We start from the raw sequence: 19,284 nt of genomic DNA on the forward strand, positions 1-19,284 counted from the left end.
ATTATGTTATAAAATGGAAACTATGTGACTGATGAACACATGATGCCGCCCCTTTAAGCAGGTTTCCTGTGTTTTCCGTCCCCGCAGACAGCAGCGGTCCGTCCAGCACGGTTTCCAGCGCCGGCCCGTCCTCCCCCACCACGGCCGACACTTCGCCGCGGTTCAGCTTCAGCGACAAGGTGTCGCTCACCCCGCAGAGCAGCGAGGAAACCCACTCCTCCCAAAACGCCTCTGCCCAGCCGCCACCCGCCGAAGTCCCGCTGACTCCGAACAACTCCCCAGAGGAAGAACCCGAACCTGAACCCGACAAGCAACCCGACAAGCAGCCTGATAAGCAGCTCGACAAGCAGCCCGACGACCCAGAACCAGCGGGAGACAGACAGGAGGCGTCCTGCAGCGCTCTGGAGCCAATCCCGGAGCAGAGGCCGGCCTGCGTGGCGCTGGCGGAGCTGAGTCTGGGCCGCATGGAGGGCTACTGCCTGCCGGGGTCGCTGCCGGTGCTGCTGGAGCTGAGGGAGAGCAGCAGCGAGGCCGGGTCCAGCTCGCAGACGCCCCAGTCCCCTGAGGGGCCCGATGAGTTCTTCGACACGCAGGAGTCCGTGGAGCTGTGGACAGACAGTCCCGAAGACGCCCCGCTGCCCGACACTGCCCCGCAGCCCGCCCCGCTGCCCGATACCGCCCCGCTGCCCAAAACCACCCCGCAGCCCGCCCCCGCGCCGCAACCCACCCCGCAGCCCAAAACCGCCCCTCAGCCTGCCCCGCTGCCTGCCCCGCTGCCCGATACCGCCCCGCTGCCCAAAACCACCCCGCAGCCCGCCCCCGCGCCGCAACCCACCCCACAGCCCGCCCCGCTCCCCAAAACCGCCCCTCAGCCTGCCCCGCTGCCCGACACTGCCCCGCAGCCCAAAACCGCCTCTCAACCAATCCTGCAGCCCGCCCCACTGCCCGACACCGCCCCGCTGCCCAAAACCGCCCCTGAACCCGTCCTGCAACCCGCCCCACTGCCCGACTCCGCCCTGCTGCCCAAAACTGCCCCGCTGCCCAAAACCGCCCCGCAGCCCGCCCCCGCCCCGCAACCCACCACGCAGCCCGCCCCGCTGCTCGACACCGCACCGCTGCCTGCCCCGCTGCCCAAAACCGCCCCTCAACCCATCCTGCAGCCCGCCCCACTGCCTGACTCCGCCCCGCAGCCCGCCCCGCTACCCAACACCGCCCCACTGCCCAAAACTGCCCCGCAAACCACCCTGCAGCCCGCCCCACTGCCCAACACTGCCCCACATCCCGCCACACAGCCTGACACCGCCACACAGCCCGACACTGCCCCGCAGCCCGCCCCGGTGCCCAAAACTGCCCCGCATCCCACCACACAGCCCGACACCGCCCCTGTGCCCAACACCGCCACACAGCCCGACGCTGCCCCGCAACCCGCCCCACTGCCCGTCCCGCAACCCGCCCCTGTGCCCAAAACCGTCCCGCAGCCCGACACCGCTCCGCTGCCCAAAACTGCCCCGCAGCCCGCCACGCTGCCTAAAACTGCCCCACAGCCCGCCCCGCAACCAGCCCCGCAGCCCGCCCCACTGCCCGACACTGCCCCGCAGCCCAACACCGCCCTGCAGCCCACCCCGCAGCTTGACAACACCCCGGAGCCCCACAGCGCCCCGCAGTCCGACACCGCCCCGCAGCCCAACACCACCCCGGAGCCCCACAGTGCCCCGCAGTCCGACACCGCCCCGCAGCTCGACAACACCCCGGAGCCCCACACCGCCCTGCAGCCAGTCCCGCATCCAGCCCCGCTGCCCAAAACCGCCTTGCTGCCCGACACCGCCCCGCTGCCTGCCCCGCAGCCCAACACCGTCCCGCAGCCCGACACCACCCCAGAGCCCCACACCGCCCCGCAGCCCAACACCGCTCCGCTGCTCGACACCGCTCCACTGCTCGACACAGCCCCAGAGCCAAAGCCAGCTCAGCCGTTGGAGCAGTGAACTGGCCGGTCTCGTCCGACCGGGTTTTAAATCTAATCTCATCTGTTACTCACAGCAGCCATTGGGTGAAAACCCAACCAGAGGAGAGCAGAGAGTCTTAATACCTGGGAGAATATAATAAATATTACATTTAATCTGGAAGTAGAGACGCTTGTATGTGGTCAGCTGAGCAGATCTCTGACGTTTAAGCATTTACTGCCGTCGTCTGTCCTACACTGCAAAAACACAAAATACTACTAAATATTTTTGGTTGAGTTTCTAATGCAAACATCTTAATACTTGAAATAGGAAAAAACTAACTTGGAAACAACTTTTCAGCTAGAAATAGGAGCTCGTTTTAGGTAAACAATTCCTTACTACTACCATTGGCAAACTATTTAACTTTTAACAAAACATTTTCCATGTCATAAGTTAAATAATCTGCCAGAGGAACTCGTACCTTTTTTTTGTCAATATTAAGGACTTAAACAAACTGCTATATTTTGCTGAAAATGTGCTTGTAAGTTAGTTTTGGACTAAGACACTTGCTCTAGAAAGTAGACCAGAAATACTTGGTAATATTTTGTGTTTTTGCAGTGAATCCTCACTGAGTTTTGTTTTTCCGTCAGATTTGCTGAGAATGTTTGTAATCTGTGAGAACACTGAACATCCTCGGTGTTTTTGTTCAGTGTGCACCGCTGATCGCCAAAGTCCTTAACCCTCAGTGAAGATTTAATTTAGAGAGAAACAGAGATTTATTTTAAAAAATAAAAAAAAAAATGTATTTTTAAGAACCTGCACATTAGATATTTAACTGTATAGCGTATTCGTGGCTTTGGGTGTGTGTATATTTTTGCTAAAAACACATCCAAGCCTCATTTGATCACTGAGGGCATTTTACATTCTTACATGCTTTTTATTGTGAGCAGCAATGTAGCACAAGGAGGCATGCTAGCTTCCGCAGCGCTGTGTGCTGTCATGGTACATTTCGATGGACTGTAGAAAATAAATAAACTGTGAGTCTGTGATCTTACTGTGTGTACAGATAAAACACGACACCAATGTGATTGGTGTCAAATTTCTGATTGGTTCACTCAAATAAACATTTTGGACTTGTCTCCAGTTGCAACCATCCTGTTATTTTAAAATTGTGTCCTTTTTATTGCTATTCCAAACCTGTTCACTGGTTAAGAAAAACACATTTACAAAATAGTAATTTGCAAATACTGGTGGTGATTTCACTTTAAATTAAAGGATGTCTCATTAAAAGAGACCGTCTACCAATTATGCCTTTTAATTAATTTTTTTAGGCAAAATTAAGTAAATGGCTCTCCATACTCCACACACAGGAAACCATAGCTGGAAACGGTCAGTTACTGTTGCAGCGAGGTGTACTTGGCGCCACTTTTGTTTCTCTATGCGCATGGGCCACGCTGGATTTTTTTTTAAATGGCGTCGTTTCAACGTGAGGATAGGAGGATTCTGACATTCATCCACAGTGGAACCCGGATTAATGAGTATTTTCTGATCTCTCAAGACAGCCAGCCTAAATGACTGATAACTTTTGCGAATGTACCTGAAGTCATCTCTGTCGACGGAGGCTTATTCGTTTCGTGTTCATCTGCTAGAAAGGGGAAGTAGGCTGCGAGAGCGCCATGTTTGAAATGGACCTTACCACAGGGGCCGCGTTTCATTGGCTAATGCCCATTTTACGTCACAGCGCAGCTCCCACGTGCCTGACCGTCTCACAAACAAGCTACAGTAGTAAACATGCTAATGTACATTGTGGACTAGCAGACCGGCATAAAGTTTTTGCGTCAGGACTCGAAAAAGAATGGTTCTCCACCGTCAGTGGGGTATCTGTACAGGCAATGTCAGGTATCCTGATTGTGAACTGAAATTCACAGATTTCCAAAATCTGAAACGGAAAGTCTTGCTTGGATCAAAGCTTGTGCACGACCGCATGTGCAGCTCAACCGTCATAGGATCAATAAGAACAAAGTGTCTGCTGGGGTAAGTATTATTGCTTTGCTTTCTTTGTGTTTAGTGAATGAAAAAAAGTCAATAATAAACACATCCATTATGAAAACCTTTTAGCCAAGTACAGCATAATGGCAGTACCGATACAACTTCTACATCCTGAAGCCTGTCTTTTACAGCTTTACGTTAGCTGAACAGATTAATATGCAATGTGTACCGTATCTGACATACATTAAAGAGTTTATTTTACCTGAAAAGGCTTTTTACTAAACTGTAATCGTGTTAGCCACGCTAATCGTTGTTAGCCTCCGAATACCGTGTATCAGGCCTAGGCACATAAGAACATTTGCCAACAGAAATCACCCTCAAAACCATGAATGTCCGACTTACCCAGCCTTGTAAGAACAATAGGCGTCAGTGATCTTGTCCACAGCTATATTTATGCTGAGGGTGTGAGGATCTGCTGTTTTCCTCATCTACCGGTAGCATTTAGCTGCAACTCACACAATGTTAGAAGCATCGCGTGGCTCAAACATCTTGATGTCGTCCAGAAAAGATGACATGAACTTGTTGGTTCCCCTGTCCATTGTCGTGGCTGATATTTTTTGAAAATCCGGCAGAAATGCTAAACTAATTGACTCAGAAATACTCTGCAGAGTCAGTCGAAATAAAATTACACATGGAAACTAAGCAACGCGAGGCTTTGTTTGTGAGACATGCAGTCACGTGAGACTTTCGAGGGGCGTTTCTGGGCGGAGCTTGGTAAGGTCCATTGCTGCGTTATTTGGTGAGTCATTTTTCGGAAACCTTTTTCGCAGTTGTTGATTGTGTCGCTGATAAAGTTATTTAAGCCACTTTTGTGTCTAAACGGAGCGGCAGAGGAGGAGCAACCCGATAATGGCGTCTCAGCGGCGGTTTGTTTGGCTGATGGCGTACCTGTCCTGAAGTCAGAAAATTTGGCTTGCTACTTCCTGTAGCCGCTGCTGAAGGATTTAAAATTATCCGATGAAGTCCAGGAACAAACGAGTATAATGAAGCGGTCAACTCCACGCAGGAAAAACACCAGAGGCTAGTGGATATTCATACGTTTTCCCCAGCCGTGCATAGATACCTTCAATAAGGTTACTTTATTTATCTATTTCTCTTTTTCTACCAAGTTGATAGAAACAAGTTGTTTCTGATTTAATTCATTTTGGGTATGTAAAATGTCTTCCAGTTCCAGTGTCAAATGCCCCTTAGCATTTAAGTTCATTGGTCTTTAACAAAGTTTGACTATTGGTACAATGTATTGTTCAGTACAAGTTACAGTACAGTAACATTTTACTGTACGATAACTGGTACCAGAAGTTATTGCAGGAAATGTTAGTAATGTTTTTGAGTCAATTTTCAAGTAGTACAACAATAAAGGCATAATAAGATCAATAAACTGTAATTTCTAATGAATATTTAACACAGGAACTGGAAATCATAAATATTGAGGCCAAAGCACCAGATTGAAAACTTTATTTACCAGTTTTTGGTAGAGATAAAAAAAAAAAAAAACATGCGTATGGAAACGATCAAGCTTGTTTTAATTTATCTTGTGATTAAATCATTTATTGCTTATTGGCTGGGCATTAAATGTTTTTATTCTAATCTGAAACGATGATCAGTTATCAGTGTTTGAACTCGAGCTTCTCCTGCTGGGAAGATCAGACAGAAGAAAACAGGGAATTAACGTCGTCCGCCGTGTTTTGATCAGATACGTATATAATCATGTCATATACTTTTAACGAGCCGTTTTTTTTTAATTAAAAGGTTTGTGTGGTTGGTGTTGGCATGACTGGCTTTGCTGAAACTGATGGTGGTGAATAAGGTTGGCTCTTTTCAACTCTAAAAGTGGACTGATTTGTAAAAAAAAAAACTTACCCAATTTGTCAGAAACTTGCAACAAATGTTATGTAATATGTTTTGAATGTCTTTACATTTTATAATGTGAAGTTTGTTGCACAGTTAACTGCAGTGACACAGAAAGGCCAGAAGAGGGAGACATTCATTTCAGTAAATGACATTTTTATTTGTCTTCAACACACTTTTATCCCTCCCAACAATAAATCTGACTTCTATTTTACCATTTATAAGCATTTAAATAGAGATAAAGAGAATATTGCACTTAAATTAAGAGATGAAAGAAGAAGCAGGAAGGAGAGGAAAACCCTCACAAGGCTTTCTTTACCGCACAGCAAAGCCGGGTTACATGTGCCTCCTTCAAACTGGACAGTTTTAGCTTCTCAAAACCACGTCATGTAAAACAGCATTTCAATAATGAGTCGTTTTCATGTCGATACAGGAGAACTCAAAAGGTACGCATGCACAAACAAGCCGGGCTCAGTCCAACGGAGGGTGGTATTTATTTCAGATTCTTTCTTATGCAGCGGTCAGGTGTGTGTCTGGATGCAGATAAATGTGAATAACGGATAAAAATGTGTTTGCATGAGCGAAGAGAGCACCTCGGGTCTGGCAGTTTGGGCTTTGAGTGATCAGTGGATTGTTACAGTGTTACAGGAATGCAATAGTGAGGTAAAGTGAACTTTGACCCTTTTTTTGTCTTATCTGAGCAGAAAGCAGAAACGTTAACACTGATGTCTCTCCGCAGGCGTTACAGATGTCGCATGATGTGCTCCAGTACAACCTGTGTGTCGTGTGATGCATGGTAACCAAGGCAACCAGGAGATCCGAGTCCTCCGCGGAGAACGTAAAGGTATAATCTGCATCTACACATTCAGGCCGATCGGGTGCAATTTTTCAAAACGGTCGCCTTTCGTTTACATTTCGCTGCATGCAGCTCCTGTGCATGCATCAGCAGATGAGCTGGAATTAAATGGATGAGCTGGAGGTTCACTGGGATTTCATCCAATTTAACAAATGAAGTCCAAAATGTTGCTTTAAAATCAAAATGGGGGAAGCTTTGCTCACTGGTTTGCCTTGTGCTTCTGTAAGTGGCAGCTGGAACTCTTGGTGCTTTAAAAGTGCCGTTTCACCAGGGCCGGCCCAAGGCATGCGAGAGTTAAGCAGCTGCCTAGAGCCCCCACACCACCAGGGGGCCCCAAGAGCACCAAGCTAGCATAATTTAATAAAATTGGATTTAAAATAACATAAACTAAATTCTATTACACATGGAAAAAATTCCCGTATTGTTTTTTGTTACATCCTGTTTATTTCTGCTGCCTCTGTTGGGGAAATATAATATCAAACATGTCCACTTGTTTACTGTAATGTTAGTGTTTATCAGCTGATGTTTCTTTTAAATAGCTAAATATGACACGCGCTTAAATACACTGCAAAAACACAAAATCTTGCCAAGTATTTTTTCTAGTGCAGTTATCCTAAAACACTAGAAAAACTAACTCATAGGTAACAATGAGGATGTTTTTAGTAAATAAAAACTACTTGTTCCATCGGCGGATCATTTCATTTACAAAATAGACAAGGTGAAAAAAATCTGACAATGGAACAAGAAGTTCATCTATATTAAGGAATTATTTACTCCTATTTCTTGCTGAAAAGTTACTTGTAAGTTAGTGTATTAAGATATTTACAGGAGAAACTAGATAAAAACATTACTTGGTAAGATTTTATTTTTGCTGTGCAACACTGATTACTGAAGCAATTAGCAGTTATTTGTACTTTTGGTAGATTTTATCAAATCAAATTCAGTTATCTTCATAAAAAGTTTATTTAGTTTTGCCTTATTTCAAGTGTACTAAGATAACTGCAATAGAAACTAGACAAAAAGTAGTAAAATTTTTGTTTTTTGCAGTGTACGACTCTGCATTTTAAAATCTAAATGTTTTTTTATTTTAGTTTGATGCTTCTGTAACGTTAAAATCAACAGCCATAAAACGCTGATGTGATGTAAGCTAATAACAAGTTATGCTAATGATAACAGCATAGAAATAATGAAGCATCTGGTGTTGACACGTTGGTATATGGAGCCCACAAAACAATCTAGTTTGGGCCCCAGAAAGGCTTGGACCGGCCCTGTGTTTCACACTCAGTCCATACCGACATCTTGGGCCTCCGCCGCCCGTCTTTCCCTTCCAGAACCGCAGAAAGGCACATGTGGGGTGACGGTCTCCCATCAACCAAAACAGCCATCGTCGTCTTTAACACGTCCTCGTCGTTCTGTAAAAGCCTCTTCTTCTTTTTTTTTTTGAGCTCTGAGCTTCAGAATGTTACGATATAAACATGGTTTCAGCGCTTGCAGCTCTCTGCGTGACGTCTGTGGCGATTGGCTAACTGGAAAAGTACATCAAAGACCACAGAAATGGATATGGAGAGCTTCACCGTGAGAGAAAACAGCCATCAGGAAGGTTTTAACTGGTTTGAGAGAACAGTAGAAATATCAGAACTCACTACAATACAGATTTTTGATTATGTTCCCATTGCTACAACAAATATAGTCTAAAAGGAGAGATGGGATCTAGTTTTCTATCAGTCTATGTCACCGGGAGGCTAAACACTGTCACTGTTTCAACAGAGAAAAGAGCAAAAAATGACCAATCAGATGTTTTTGTTATCTGGATTTGAAGGCAGTTCTGGATCTGATTTTAAGCAATGGGAATCGGAGGACTTGCATTTATTTGATCAATTTATTAATGTTTGTTTTCCTCTGCCAGAAAAGGTCAGGTCACGAATGGTATTGGCTAAAAAAATTGAGAAGTGCTGCTTTGATTTCTTCAAATTTGTGCTTCTACCGCGACAGTTTAGAGGAGCAGCCTTGTAAAAGTTTTCATATCCCTGAAAATCTTCCACCTTCTGTCACCGTACAACCACACACTTCAGTGTATTTTATTTGGAGTTTATGTGATGGATTAGAAGAAAGTTGTGTATCGTTGTGGTGTAGCAGGAAAATGGAAAAATGGGGTTTCAAAATTCTTTAAGGATAAAATCTGGAAAGTGTGGAGTGGATTTGTACTCGATGGCACATCCGGGCCATTCTAGGTAGAAAAAAAAAAGTGCATTTACGCCATAAAATCTCATGAGGATCAAAATTTTAAAATTTGCTAGACAAAAAAATTAATTTTGAGATTAGTCTTAAAAATATTGTAGAAAACATGGAAAGTTGTGAGTTTCAAAAGTTGGAAATTGTGGACTTTTAGAAATTTTCTGAGTTTCAACCAACTCCAGTCTGCATCTCAAGAAAGTCCAGATAATTTGGGGAGGTGTAACCGTCATATCAAACTCTGATCCGCCTAAAAGCTAAAGTCTCTGTTGAGTGCGAATGCAAATGTGAACTCCAACAGAAAGGCAGGGAGCAGACTATCCTGCAGGGCATTCTGGGTAAATACAACCAAAACAAACATGCTAGTCTAGCTCTAGCAGGAGAAATGACTCATGGTGTTTTGCTACCAACAAAATAGAAATCCTACAACTGCTAAAATCTGACACTGTTTCATTTTTGTTTATATTTTATGAAGAAGGAAGTTGCATTCAGTGTCTTCTTCTGAGGTTTTTGTGTCGTTTTCTTCAGTGATTCTTGGTGCAGCGCCCCCAACAGGTTTTTTCAAAGAGTTTTGATTCGTTTAACGCAGAAAATGTAACAAATGTTACAATTTTGGTCCCCAATCAAACTGAGTTTACTGGACTATCGGTGTGTAAACACTCTTAATTCCCAGGGCAGAGTGCTGGTTTGTTGGGTCTCCAGGCTACAAGTATTTTCTTGAATTTTTTAAAGAAATTCTTTATTAATTCCGTCATTCCTTGACATTTCTTTTGTTTATTTTTTTTTGTGTTGTATTAGTTACAAATCTTTGTTGGTTGCCTAGCACATGACTGAAAATACAAAAGAAAAAAAAATTTGTTGCAACTTTGGTCCCTAATCGAACCGAGTCAAAAACACCCTGGAACTCCAAAATCAAATCCAGTGCAACCAGTTATCCTGATAAATCACCTAAAATGGTGGTGGCAGCATCATGCTGTTGGGGTGCTTTTCTTCGGCAGGGACAGTGAAGCTGGTCAGAGTTATTTGGAAAATGGATGAAGCTAAAGACAAGAAGACTTGAACGTTAACTTATGGGAAGGTTTAGATAACAGCAAAGACTGAAATCATTTTAGTTCCTATAAAACACTTTGAAGTTTGTGGTTGTAAAATGATTAAATGTGAAAACATTCAGGGCTGTGGCATAGCAGAGATATTAATGATTCTTACTAATCCAGAGGGAAATGACGACTAGCTGAAAAGTACCATTGGGACTCCAATGGCGATGGTCACACCAAACTTAAAAATCAACAAAAACACTAAAAAACTTTCTCCTGATCTGCCTCTGCTTCGCTGTGCGGCATAAACGACCGGAGCAGAGACACATCAGGATACAGAAAAGAAGAGCCAGAAAAGATCTACAGCAGGGAGGTTATGGAGAGAGGAGGCAGAGGGGATCCTAAAACTCGATCTTGCAGGCTGGAAAAGATTCGTCCTGCATGACGACGGTGCTGCTGGAGGCCAGAACCATGATGTTCAGCTCCTGCTGCCTCTCGTGGGTCTGCTGGTACCAGTCACGCGTCACCTCTGTGTCATGGGTCGGGATCAGTGTCACCTGAGAGAGAGATGGGAGGAAAGAGCTTACATACCTTATGTAAAATGAAAACGGCTTTTGAACAGATGCAAAATCGTAAAAAATGATGCAAACGCCTCCTGTTGGTCCTCCAGACCACTAGGGGGAGTTGAGCACAAAATCATATCACACTCTCTGGGAAGACGGGACGTCCAGAAGAAAGAAAAGAAATGCTATTCTTCATGCTTTCTACAATAATATGAAAACGGAACATATTTATATTACTTGCTCCATACTCCCCCTAGTGGTCTGGAGGACTACTTCAGCGTTTTATTCTTGCTGTTTTTGTGATATGCATATTTTTTCCTTTTGCTTGTCCTTCCTGCGACGCCATATTAGGGCCTTTGTGAAAAACAAAGATGAAGAGTAAATTTTTGCCAAAAAACTCAGAAATGTTGAGATTAATCTCAGAATCTTTTTTTTTTGTTTTTTTTTTACAAAATACAAGCAAATTTCAGTTTGAAAAGTTAGAAATTTTAGACTTGAAATGTAAAAATGTCCATGTTTTTCTATTAAATCTAAGATAGCTAATTTTGGACTTTTTCTAGAAGATTTCTGAAATAAATCTTTCGAGTGAGAAATTACTCTTATTTTCTATATCTAACATGGCCCTAATACGCCGTCTTACATCCCTGCAGTTACAACATTTGTTTTTGGTATTTCTTGTTTTTGTTTTTTTTTTGTGTGTGTGTGTTTTGGAGTTTGCATCATTCATGTGTTTGGTCCACATTTTAAAGTTTGTTGTGCGTTTGCTCCTGTCGGCCAACATATAAGCCATTTTGTTATTAAAGTAATTAAACATCAAACAAAAGCACATTTAAACATGACGATTGTCATAGCATTCATCAACTCTTGGTTTTAGTCTGAGTCTGAAGAGAAATCCAAGTTATTCTGTTGAAAAACACAATTTACTTAAAATAGGAGTAATGTCACATCCTGAGGTTCCTCTACTCTGCAATGACCTAAAACAGGAAACTGTGGACAAAAGCTGCTCTCATACCTGAAGGTTTGATCCCCACTGAGCTTTGGCATCCAGCAAAGCATCTAGGACTGCGCGGCCAGGTTCGCCTCCTGCAGCGTCGTTGCCACTCACTACATAGTACGCAGAGCGAATGCGTTTGAAAAACTCCTGGTCCACGTTCTTGGCACTGCAGTGGTTGGGAATGTAGGCTAGATCCACATAAATTGGAAAGCCGGGAGCAGCTGCCGTGCCGGACTTCTGGGAACCTGAGAAAACAAAACAACACCATCACTTTTAGGCAAACACAGAGTCAGGCAAATGGTTCAGTACAATCCAGTTTATCTCAAAGTAATACAATCCAATCAGTCGCCATGTTTCCATCAATATTATTACAGCAACATCAACACCTGATGAATTTATGGTTTGTGTAGCCTGGTTCATTTGATCCAAACCAGTAGATAGAAACACGGCTAATTTACATTTTGCTATTTTCCTTTTTTGCAACATTTCAAAAGTTTTCTTAAAATTTACACGACAAGAAGTTTTTAACAAATGGAAGATGCTGTCTGGCATCCCATGGAAAAACATAGTGTTTGCAGCTTTACTAGTACTTCAACTGGAACTATAGGCTTTGACAAAATGAAAATCCTAAGAAAATCCTATGGCCTTCACCAGAAATCTAAAAACAGGTTGCCATTGGGTCTTTTGGTGGCATAATAATCCAAAACATTTGGCCAAATCATCACAAAATGGTTCAGCTGACAACAAAACGACCTCCTTCTATGGCTATGAGCTTGTGCTATGAGAATAGATTTTCAAAAAATTATCCTGAATGATACGTCAAGGGTTTTTATGAATCTCTACCAGAGTGGCACTTTATTTTAACATATTGATGAAATATAAAGAAAACTTAACAGATTATATCAAAACATATTTGCTCACCTGAGCTGGTTTTGACCCCGTTTGTCAGCCCTTTACTGGGGTTATAGCTTGATCTTGAGAGGTCGTCCTCCTTGGAGCCTTGTCCATCTGACAGACGAGACATGCGCGAGCTTTTGTCTGTGTCCTTTTTCTTCAGCGAAGCACTCCGAGGTGACGGGGTCTGTTTAACAGGCATTGGAGACCTCTTACGCCTGGCTGGAGATGCTGATTTTGTTTTGACTGAAGACTTCTTCAGACTTTTTGCTTTTGGTTCCTTCTTCAGAGAGCCATTGCCTAGAGAGTCAGGATCCACCATGCAGACATCTGGGTGGGGTGGATGAGGGAAGCGGTCCAGGAGGGGAGCAGGAGGAGGGTCATGGCTTCTCCTGGAGGTAGAATGATTGCTACCTCGCCCTGCGGCAGATTTATCAATCGGCATGTATTCTCCATCCTCATCTGAGTCCATGTTGCCTTCACCGGTAATTGACGGGTACTCTTCAGTGCCAGGATGCAGATCTGACTCTGACTGAGAGGGTAGAGACTCGCTGACAGAGGTGGGCGGAGTGTCCTCTGTGGCCAGACACATCCCTGCAGGCATACCACCAGACTGATGCAGAGAGCTACTGTCCCTGCTGTGGGACTGGTGAATATGGGGTTGCTTGTGAGCCCTCCTCTTGACTGACAGGTCATGTTCATCCCCTTCCTGTGACTGATCGCTCCTGCGGCCTTCCTCCTCATCGTCCTCATCACTGGAAAGTCGCCTCATGCAGGGGTTGATGAAGGATGGTGACAGGTCTTCTTTGCGCTGCCTGAATTCGGAGGATGAATATCCAGGAGAGGTGCGGCTGGTGTAAGAAGAGGTTGCTCCAATGGGTACGTCCTGATCACTGTCCTCATCATCATCATCATCCTGCTCGCCTCGGCTGCACTCTTCTGCATAGAATGGTGAGCGGAACGGCTGATCTGGTGAAGCAAGAGAAAGTGGGCGAGGAGGATGCTCTGGCTCCATCTCACATTCCTCCTCAAACTCGTCATCATGGCGGTAATGAGGAGGGGAGTCTCCAGGTACCATCCCCATCTGAGGCTTGGGCATTTCCCACTCATACGAACTCCGGACGTACCTTGCTGCTCCCTCTCTAGACTCCACTCTGGCTGAGCCTGAAGGTGCTCCGGCTGCTGTTTCCCCTGTAAGAAGGGTGCTCCTGGTGCTTACCTCTGTTGGGCCATTTGTTGTGTCTGGCTTGTTTGTCTGGAGAGGTGTTGACATGTAAGAGCCAAGAACATCTGGAAGTGCATCCCTTGTCTTTGCACTGAAGGCTGGAGCAGCTGGCTTGTCACAAAATGGGAGACTACCAGTTGGAGCACTGGAAGGAGACCTCTGAGTCATTTCACGCATATATGCCTCCTCATCCTCCTCTTCACTGCTGTCAGTCTCTTCAAAGTAATGCTTTCCTTCAATGTCAGGCCGAGGAGAGGAAGTGACACCAAACAGAGCAGCACTGGCGGCCTCTTTATTCATAGAGAAGTCTGCAAAGGGACCCGCTGAGGCCCCAAACCCAGCAGCTCCGTCCAACTTGGTATCTTCAGGCCACTCAGGTTTATAGAAGCAGTCATCTTGAGGCCCTTTATCAGTGACTCCACATAATGGAGCTACATGGTCCTTCTTCTCTTGAACAACAGCAACAGATGAGGCCGTTGGGAAGGACTTGACCTCCTCAAAAGGACTAAGAGGTGAGAAGCGCGTTAAACTGAAGCTAGACTCTGCTGTTGTTGCTACAGTGATTTGCTTCTCAGAAACTTCAAGATAGTCATCTTTGGCACCAGCTGAACTGGAGAAGGGAGAATCCATAACAAGCGAATGTTCATCTTTAAATGAGGAGTACTCAAACAGAGGTTCAGCGGACGCAGGCGTCTCCAGCTCCTCTCCAAACTGCCGGCTGGTGGAGAGGGAGCCTGAGGTGGAGGAGGAGTAGCTGTAGGCTGAAGATGAGGAGTAGCCAGGGGCAGCAGCTGTGGTTGTGTACTGAAAGTTTGCTTCCAGTGAGCTCTTACTCAAAATATCTGGTGTCTTCTGTTTATCAAATTCAGTATCAACTGTTTCGTTTTGGTGATAACTGTCCACTCTCGATTTTGAAGATAAGTCGTCTTTTTCTTTTTCTTCACTCTGACTTGACAGAAACGACTCTTTTTCATCGGTTCTGTATGGGTATTCAAAACCCGAAGAGTAACTAGACAAATTGGTAGCCCCTACCTCCACTGGCTTTTCACTGACACAGGAGGAGTCAGCCTGACCTTGACATTCAGCTGTAGTCACTGAACTTGAGCTGGTTACTGTGATGCTCGGCTTTCCCTGACTGTTGTAACCGTACCCTGCCATAGAGACCATAAACTCAGGTCTCTTTGAGGCTAACATTTGACTTACTGGACTTTGTACTTCCTTTTCAGATTTCTCTTTGGCACCTTTCTCCATGTCAGAATCAATGCCATCTTCGTCGTCCTCCTCTTCATCTTCTTCGTCCTCATCGTCATCATCGATAACTTCATCATCATAATCTTCCTCATCTCTTGCTGTTAGCTTTCGCATATCAATCTCTAAGCAGGCACCTTTCTCGCTGTAGCCTGATGCTAAAGGGACGCTGGAAATGACTGAGGGGAATGTTGGGGGCGTTGTGCCAAGAGTTTGGTCCTTTTCTGATGACAAACATGTGGTCGAGGCTTCAGGTCGGTCAGCAACTGAAGGGAAACGGCTAGTCTGACTATAAATAAATGTCTCTTTTTCTTTAGCATCTGTTTTAAATTGATCAGTGGCTGATGTACTTTTGGGCTCTGGCCATGAAGAGGAGGAGTACCCTCTTTCTTCTTTCTCCAACACCTTGTCCGATACCGTGTCTTGTGATGGAGACTCATGTGTGTGCAAATCTTCTTCATCCTTTGAAGGTTTTTCTTCTACCTTATCTTGGGACTCCTCTCGATACAAGTCAGACTCCTCTGAGCTTGTTTTGCTGTCGTAAATATCACCATAAGAGAATGTTTTTCCGTGAACATATGGTGTATCCTGTCTTGTGTACACTGCTCTCTCTCTGCTCTCTCTGCCCTCTTTCTCTGGATATTCATAAAGACTGAAATGGACACTTTTCTCTGACTCTTTAATGGCAACATCTGTTGTCTCACCTTTGTCTTTTTCATCTGAAAGGGTTTTAGAACCTACCCCACTTGGAAAATCATCATCTTTTTCATCTTTGTCATCTTCATCAGAAAACATCACTTTTGGTTTGGGTTTCTCCGTTGTGCTAAAGGACACCTGCATCTTGTCTGAACTCAGAGCTTCTGATTCTGCCTTTGTAGATTTTCCTTCGAAAGAAAAGTCGTCATCTAAAAAGCAACCTTCTTTTGCTTCCATGAGTTTAGCTTTTAAAGTGGGCTTTAACTCCTTTTTGGTGTAATAGTCATCCTCACTGTCCTCATCAGATTCCTCCGATGCTTCGAAAGCTGTCTTGTCGCCTGGCAAGCCAATAAAGGAGGTATTGTCTGAGATGGTGACTGATCGGTCAGTTTTCTGAGCGTCAGCTTTAATGGCATGCAGCGCTTCATCTTTTTCCTCTGGCTTAAAGGGTTTTTCTTCTGTTGGAGAGTAGCCACTACTTGTGGGCACTGACTGTGTGGGTGAAGCCAATTTCATGGTGCTGTCATCAGGACTAAAGCATCTCTCCTCACTGTCCTGCCTGGATCGGGATTCTAGCCCAGGGGAGAAAGGTGGAGGGGGTGAGATAGGCTTTACATCAGCAGCAGCCTTAAACGCTTCTGTGCCGAGGAGAGTCTGGTCTTCCTTGACGGCCTGCACAGGAATGACAGTAGAGGGAGATTTTTGTTGCTCCTGGTGCATCAGTGAGGCAGCTTGTTCATAGCCCTCTTGAAGTTTACCCAGAGGGATGTCAACATTTGGAGTTTGGTCCTCATCCTCCTCTTCTTCATCATCTTCTTCTTCATGGACGGTTTTGGTCTTTGCATCACTTTCTATCTCTGGAATGTTAGGCTGGTATTCATCAGAGGATGGAGACTTAAAGCACTTGTCATCTTCCAGAGAGGAGGTGGGGGATATGGTGCCTGCTGAATGGAGATAGTCTTTCCCTTGGGCAGCCTCCGCACGTGATGGAGCGCTGTTGACCGTGTCCAGCAAGAGTGAATTCCTCCCAACGTCTTCTGTTTGAGGTGCCGTCACCGAGGCAATTGATTGGTCCTCTGCCACAGATGTGGCGAAAGATGACAGTCTGTCATAGTCTGTGATAGATGTTGCAGAAGAGATATGCTCTTCTTCTGCAAGAGGAGCAGCAATTATGGCAGGGTAAGGCGCAAGCTCAGGCTCCTGGCCAAAAGCTTTAGGTTTGACATCTGGAACATCAGAAACTGCAGAGCTTTTCATCTCTTTAATACCATGCATGGATTCAAATGTACCAGGAACATCTGGAACAGAAATGTCGTAGGAGCCCACATCATAGCGCAGTTGTGGGATCTTGTCTTCAGTTTCCTCATGGATCTCCTCATCGGAAATCGTCTGCTCTGTCTCTGAGTAACCAGGTATGGTCTCATCTTGGATAAAGGAGAACTGCTCAGAGGCAGAGGCTGGCAGGGGTCCTGCGGTTGTTGGCTTGGCGTCCCACTCCTTCTTCACCTCCTCTGTTTTAAATTTCAAGACCTCATCATCTTCTGTTCCTTCTAGTTCTGCTTTTTCAATCACATCGCCCTCCTCCTCTGAGCTCTCACTTTTCTTTGATCTGTCAGTCACATTTTCTTTGAAAAAGTCATATTTCTCCATTTTCTCCTCTTCATACTTCTTGTCAAAGCCATGACTCACATCTTTTTGTTGAGAAGCAGTAACTTGTTTGTCATTTTTGTCTTCTTGGATGATGGGGGATTTAGATCCAGCAGGCTTTATCTCAGTGGCTGAGGATGTTAGTTTCTCACTTGTTACAGCTTGAGGAGAAGCCTTAGTATCTAGGTGTTCTGGGGGTCCAGGCATCACATCATTCTGGACAGATCCAGTCTTCTGGATGGACATCTCCTCTTGTTTGAGTGCCTCAAAGTCCTCAGTGAGGTCCTCAGGTGAGGAGACAATGGACCTGTCAGCCAGAGCTGCCGCTGCAACCTCATCCAGGATGCTCTTTGGAACTGGCTTTTTCCCATTTGTTTCCTCTTTGCCGGCCTTATTTTTGTCAGTTTTGGGTTTAGCCTGACTCTTGGCCTTGTTCAGGGTTTTTCTCACTTCAGGGGTGAGCGGCTTCAGGTCGGGTTTGGTGATCTTTCTAAGCTCTGGTTTACTTGGCTCCTTCTTCTTGTCTTCCTTTGCCTTACTCTCTTTTTTGTCTTCCTTTCTTATTTTTTCATCTTTCTTTACCTTTTCTTTCTTGGTGTCTTTTTTCTCTTTGTCTTTCTTTTCATCCATTTTAGATGCTTTCTCTTGTTTTGAAGATTTTTCCTTGGAAATTTTCTTTTTTGCCGTCTTCTCGGTTCCAGGAGCCACTTCGCTGTTTTTCTGCTGTTTGGTGGCTTTTAAACTATTACTTTTGGGTTTCTTCTCTTCTTTCTTTTCAACTTTATTCTCTTTAGTGGCTTCAGTTCTTGACTCTTCCTCCTGCCCACTAGTTTCTTTCTTAGATGCTTTAGCATGGGGTTTAGGTGAAGATTTGAGACTCTCTTTGCTATCTGTTCTAGACCTTATTTTAGTTTGCTTGATGATTGGAGGTGGCGCTCCAGATGATATGTCTTTTTGAGTGGCCACCGGGAATCGCAAGAAGTCCAGATGTTTCAACTTCTCAAGCCCCTCAAGGATTTTATTTTGTGGTGCATTTCCAGGAAACAGCACACGCACTATCTTTTCTGTGGGTCGATGTGGGATCCAAACAATTAGAGCAGTGACTGACGTTAAATAGGGCACAGATATTTCTCCTTCCTTCCCGTTGGGCATCATGATTCCTGTCTTGGCTTTGCTATTTCCTGCCCACTTTTGCATCAGAAACTGCATCTCTTTGCTTTCCTTCACAGGGTTTAAGACGTACATGTCTAACTTTCCCACACCAAGTTTGTGGAACAGTGTTATTGGTTCAATAGTGTTACTGACTATCCTGTGAAGAGGTTCAGGAGTGATGCCAAGCTTATTGAGGTACTGCAGCGTGAGAGATGCCTCTTCAATGCTTCGCTTTACCTTAAGAGTAGACTCCGGCATCTTTAGCTTCTCTGGGACGTTGAAAAACACAATCCCAAGTTCAGGGGAGATCAAGTTCTTCATCCAGTCACCATTACTGCTAGAGCCAGACCCTTGGTTTTTCTCTTCCTCCTGCTCTGCAATTTTTCTCTGGAACAGCCCATTTATGCCCGGTAGGTTGTCTGCACCGATGTGGGTGAGCAGGACGGAATCAATCCTGTCCAGGTGTCGAACTAGTTTCCAGAAGCAGGACTTCCTCTCTGACCCGCCGTCCACCAGGATGTTGAATCCATTGACGGCGAACAGAGCCGAGTCCCCCCTGCCTCCAGGAAATATGTAGCAGCAGGGTTTGGACAGCTTTAGAAACCCACCGGACGTCGGCGGCTCCAGAAGCTCGAAGGGTGACGGTACGTCCACCGTTTCAGAGACATACTCTGTGAACTCTGTGACCCCGTCCATGTTGGGGAGTTGGGGCTCTGGGTTTAAGCAATACTCGAGAATGTTAAGCAGTGGCTGCTGCTCCTGGCTTTGGCCCAGGGAGCTCCAGCCCCCGTCTCCCTGACAGGAAACAGTAAGCCTGGACAGCACCTGGGAGGAGGCTCTGGACAAGACTTCAATAACCTAAAACAGAGCGAAAGAAATGTCAAATCACATGTCTCTGAATATAAA

At 45.1% G+C, this 19,284-nt stretch overlaps 2 protein-coding genes across 5 annotated transcripts in view; one reads left to right on the top strand and one right to left on the bottom strand.

The window, feature by feature from the left end:
* Positions 1-3,079, top strand: part of ppip5k1a (diphosphoinositol pentakisphosphate kinase 1a) — a 58,804-nt gene extending 55,725 nt beyond the window's left edge. For all 3 annotated transcript variants that reach the window (XM_081605530.1, XM_081605531.1, XM_081605529.1), the window contains one exon: positions 88-3,079. In XM_081605530.1, the coding sequence (XP_081461656.1) occupies positions 88-1,982 (1,895 nt within the window). In that variant the 3' untranslated portion in view covers positions 1,983-3,079. The remainder of the gene's footprint in view (positions 1-87) is intronic.
* A 2,897-nt stretch (positions 3,080-5,976) lies between these two features.
* Positions 5,977-19,284, bottom strand: part of map1aa (microtubule-associated protein 1Aa) — a 35,838-nt gene continuing 22,530 nt past the window's right edge. For both annotated transcript variants that reach the window (XM_008406040.3, XM_008406041.3), the window contains 3 exons: positions 12,438-19,236; positions 11,535-11,761; positions 5,977-10,516 (listed from right to left, as the gene is read on the bottom strand). In XM_008406040.3, coding sequence (XP_008404262.1) covers positions 10,361-10,516; positions 11,535-11,761; positions 12,438-19,236 — 7,182 coding nt within the window. In that variant the 3' untranslated portion in view covers positions 5,977-10,360. The remainder of the gene's footprint in view (positions 10,517-11,534; positions 11,762-12,437; positions 19,237-19,284) is intronic.

Source organism: Poecilia reticulata, chromosome 3 (assembly GCF_904066995.2).
Source record: "Poecilia reticulata chromosome 3, P_reticulata-male-v2, whole genome shotgun sequence".
Classification (NCBI taxonomy): Eukaryota; Metazoa; Chordata; class Actinopteri; order Cyprinodontiformes; family Poeciliidae; genus Poecilia; species Poecilia reticulata.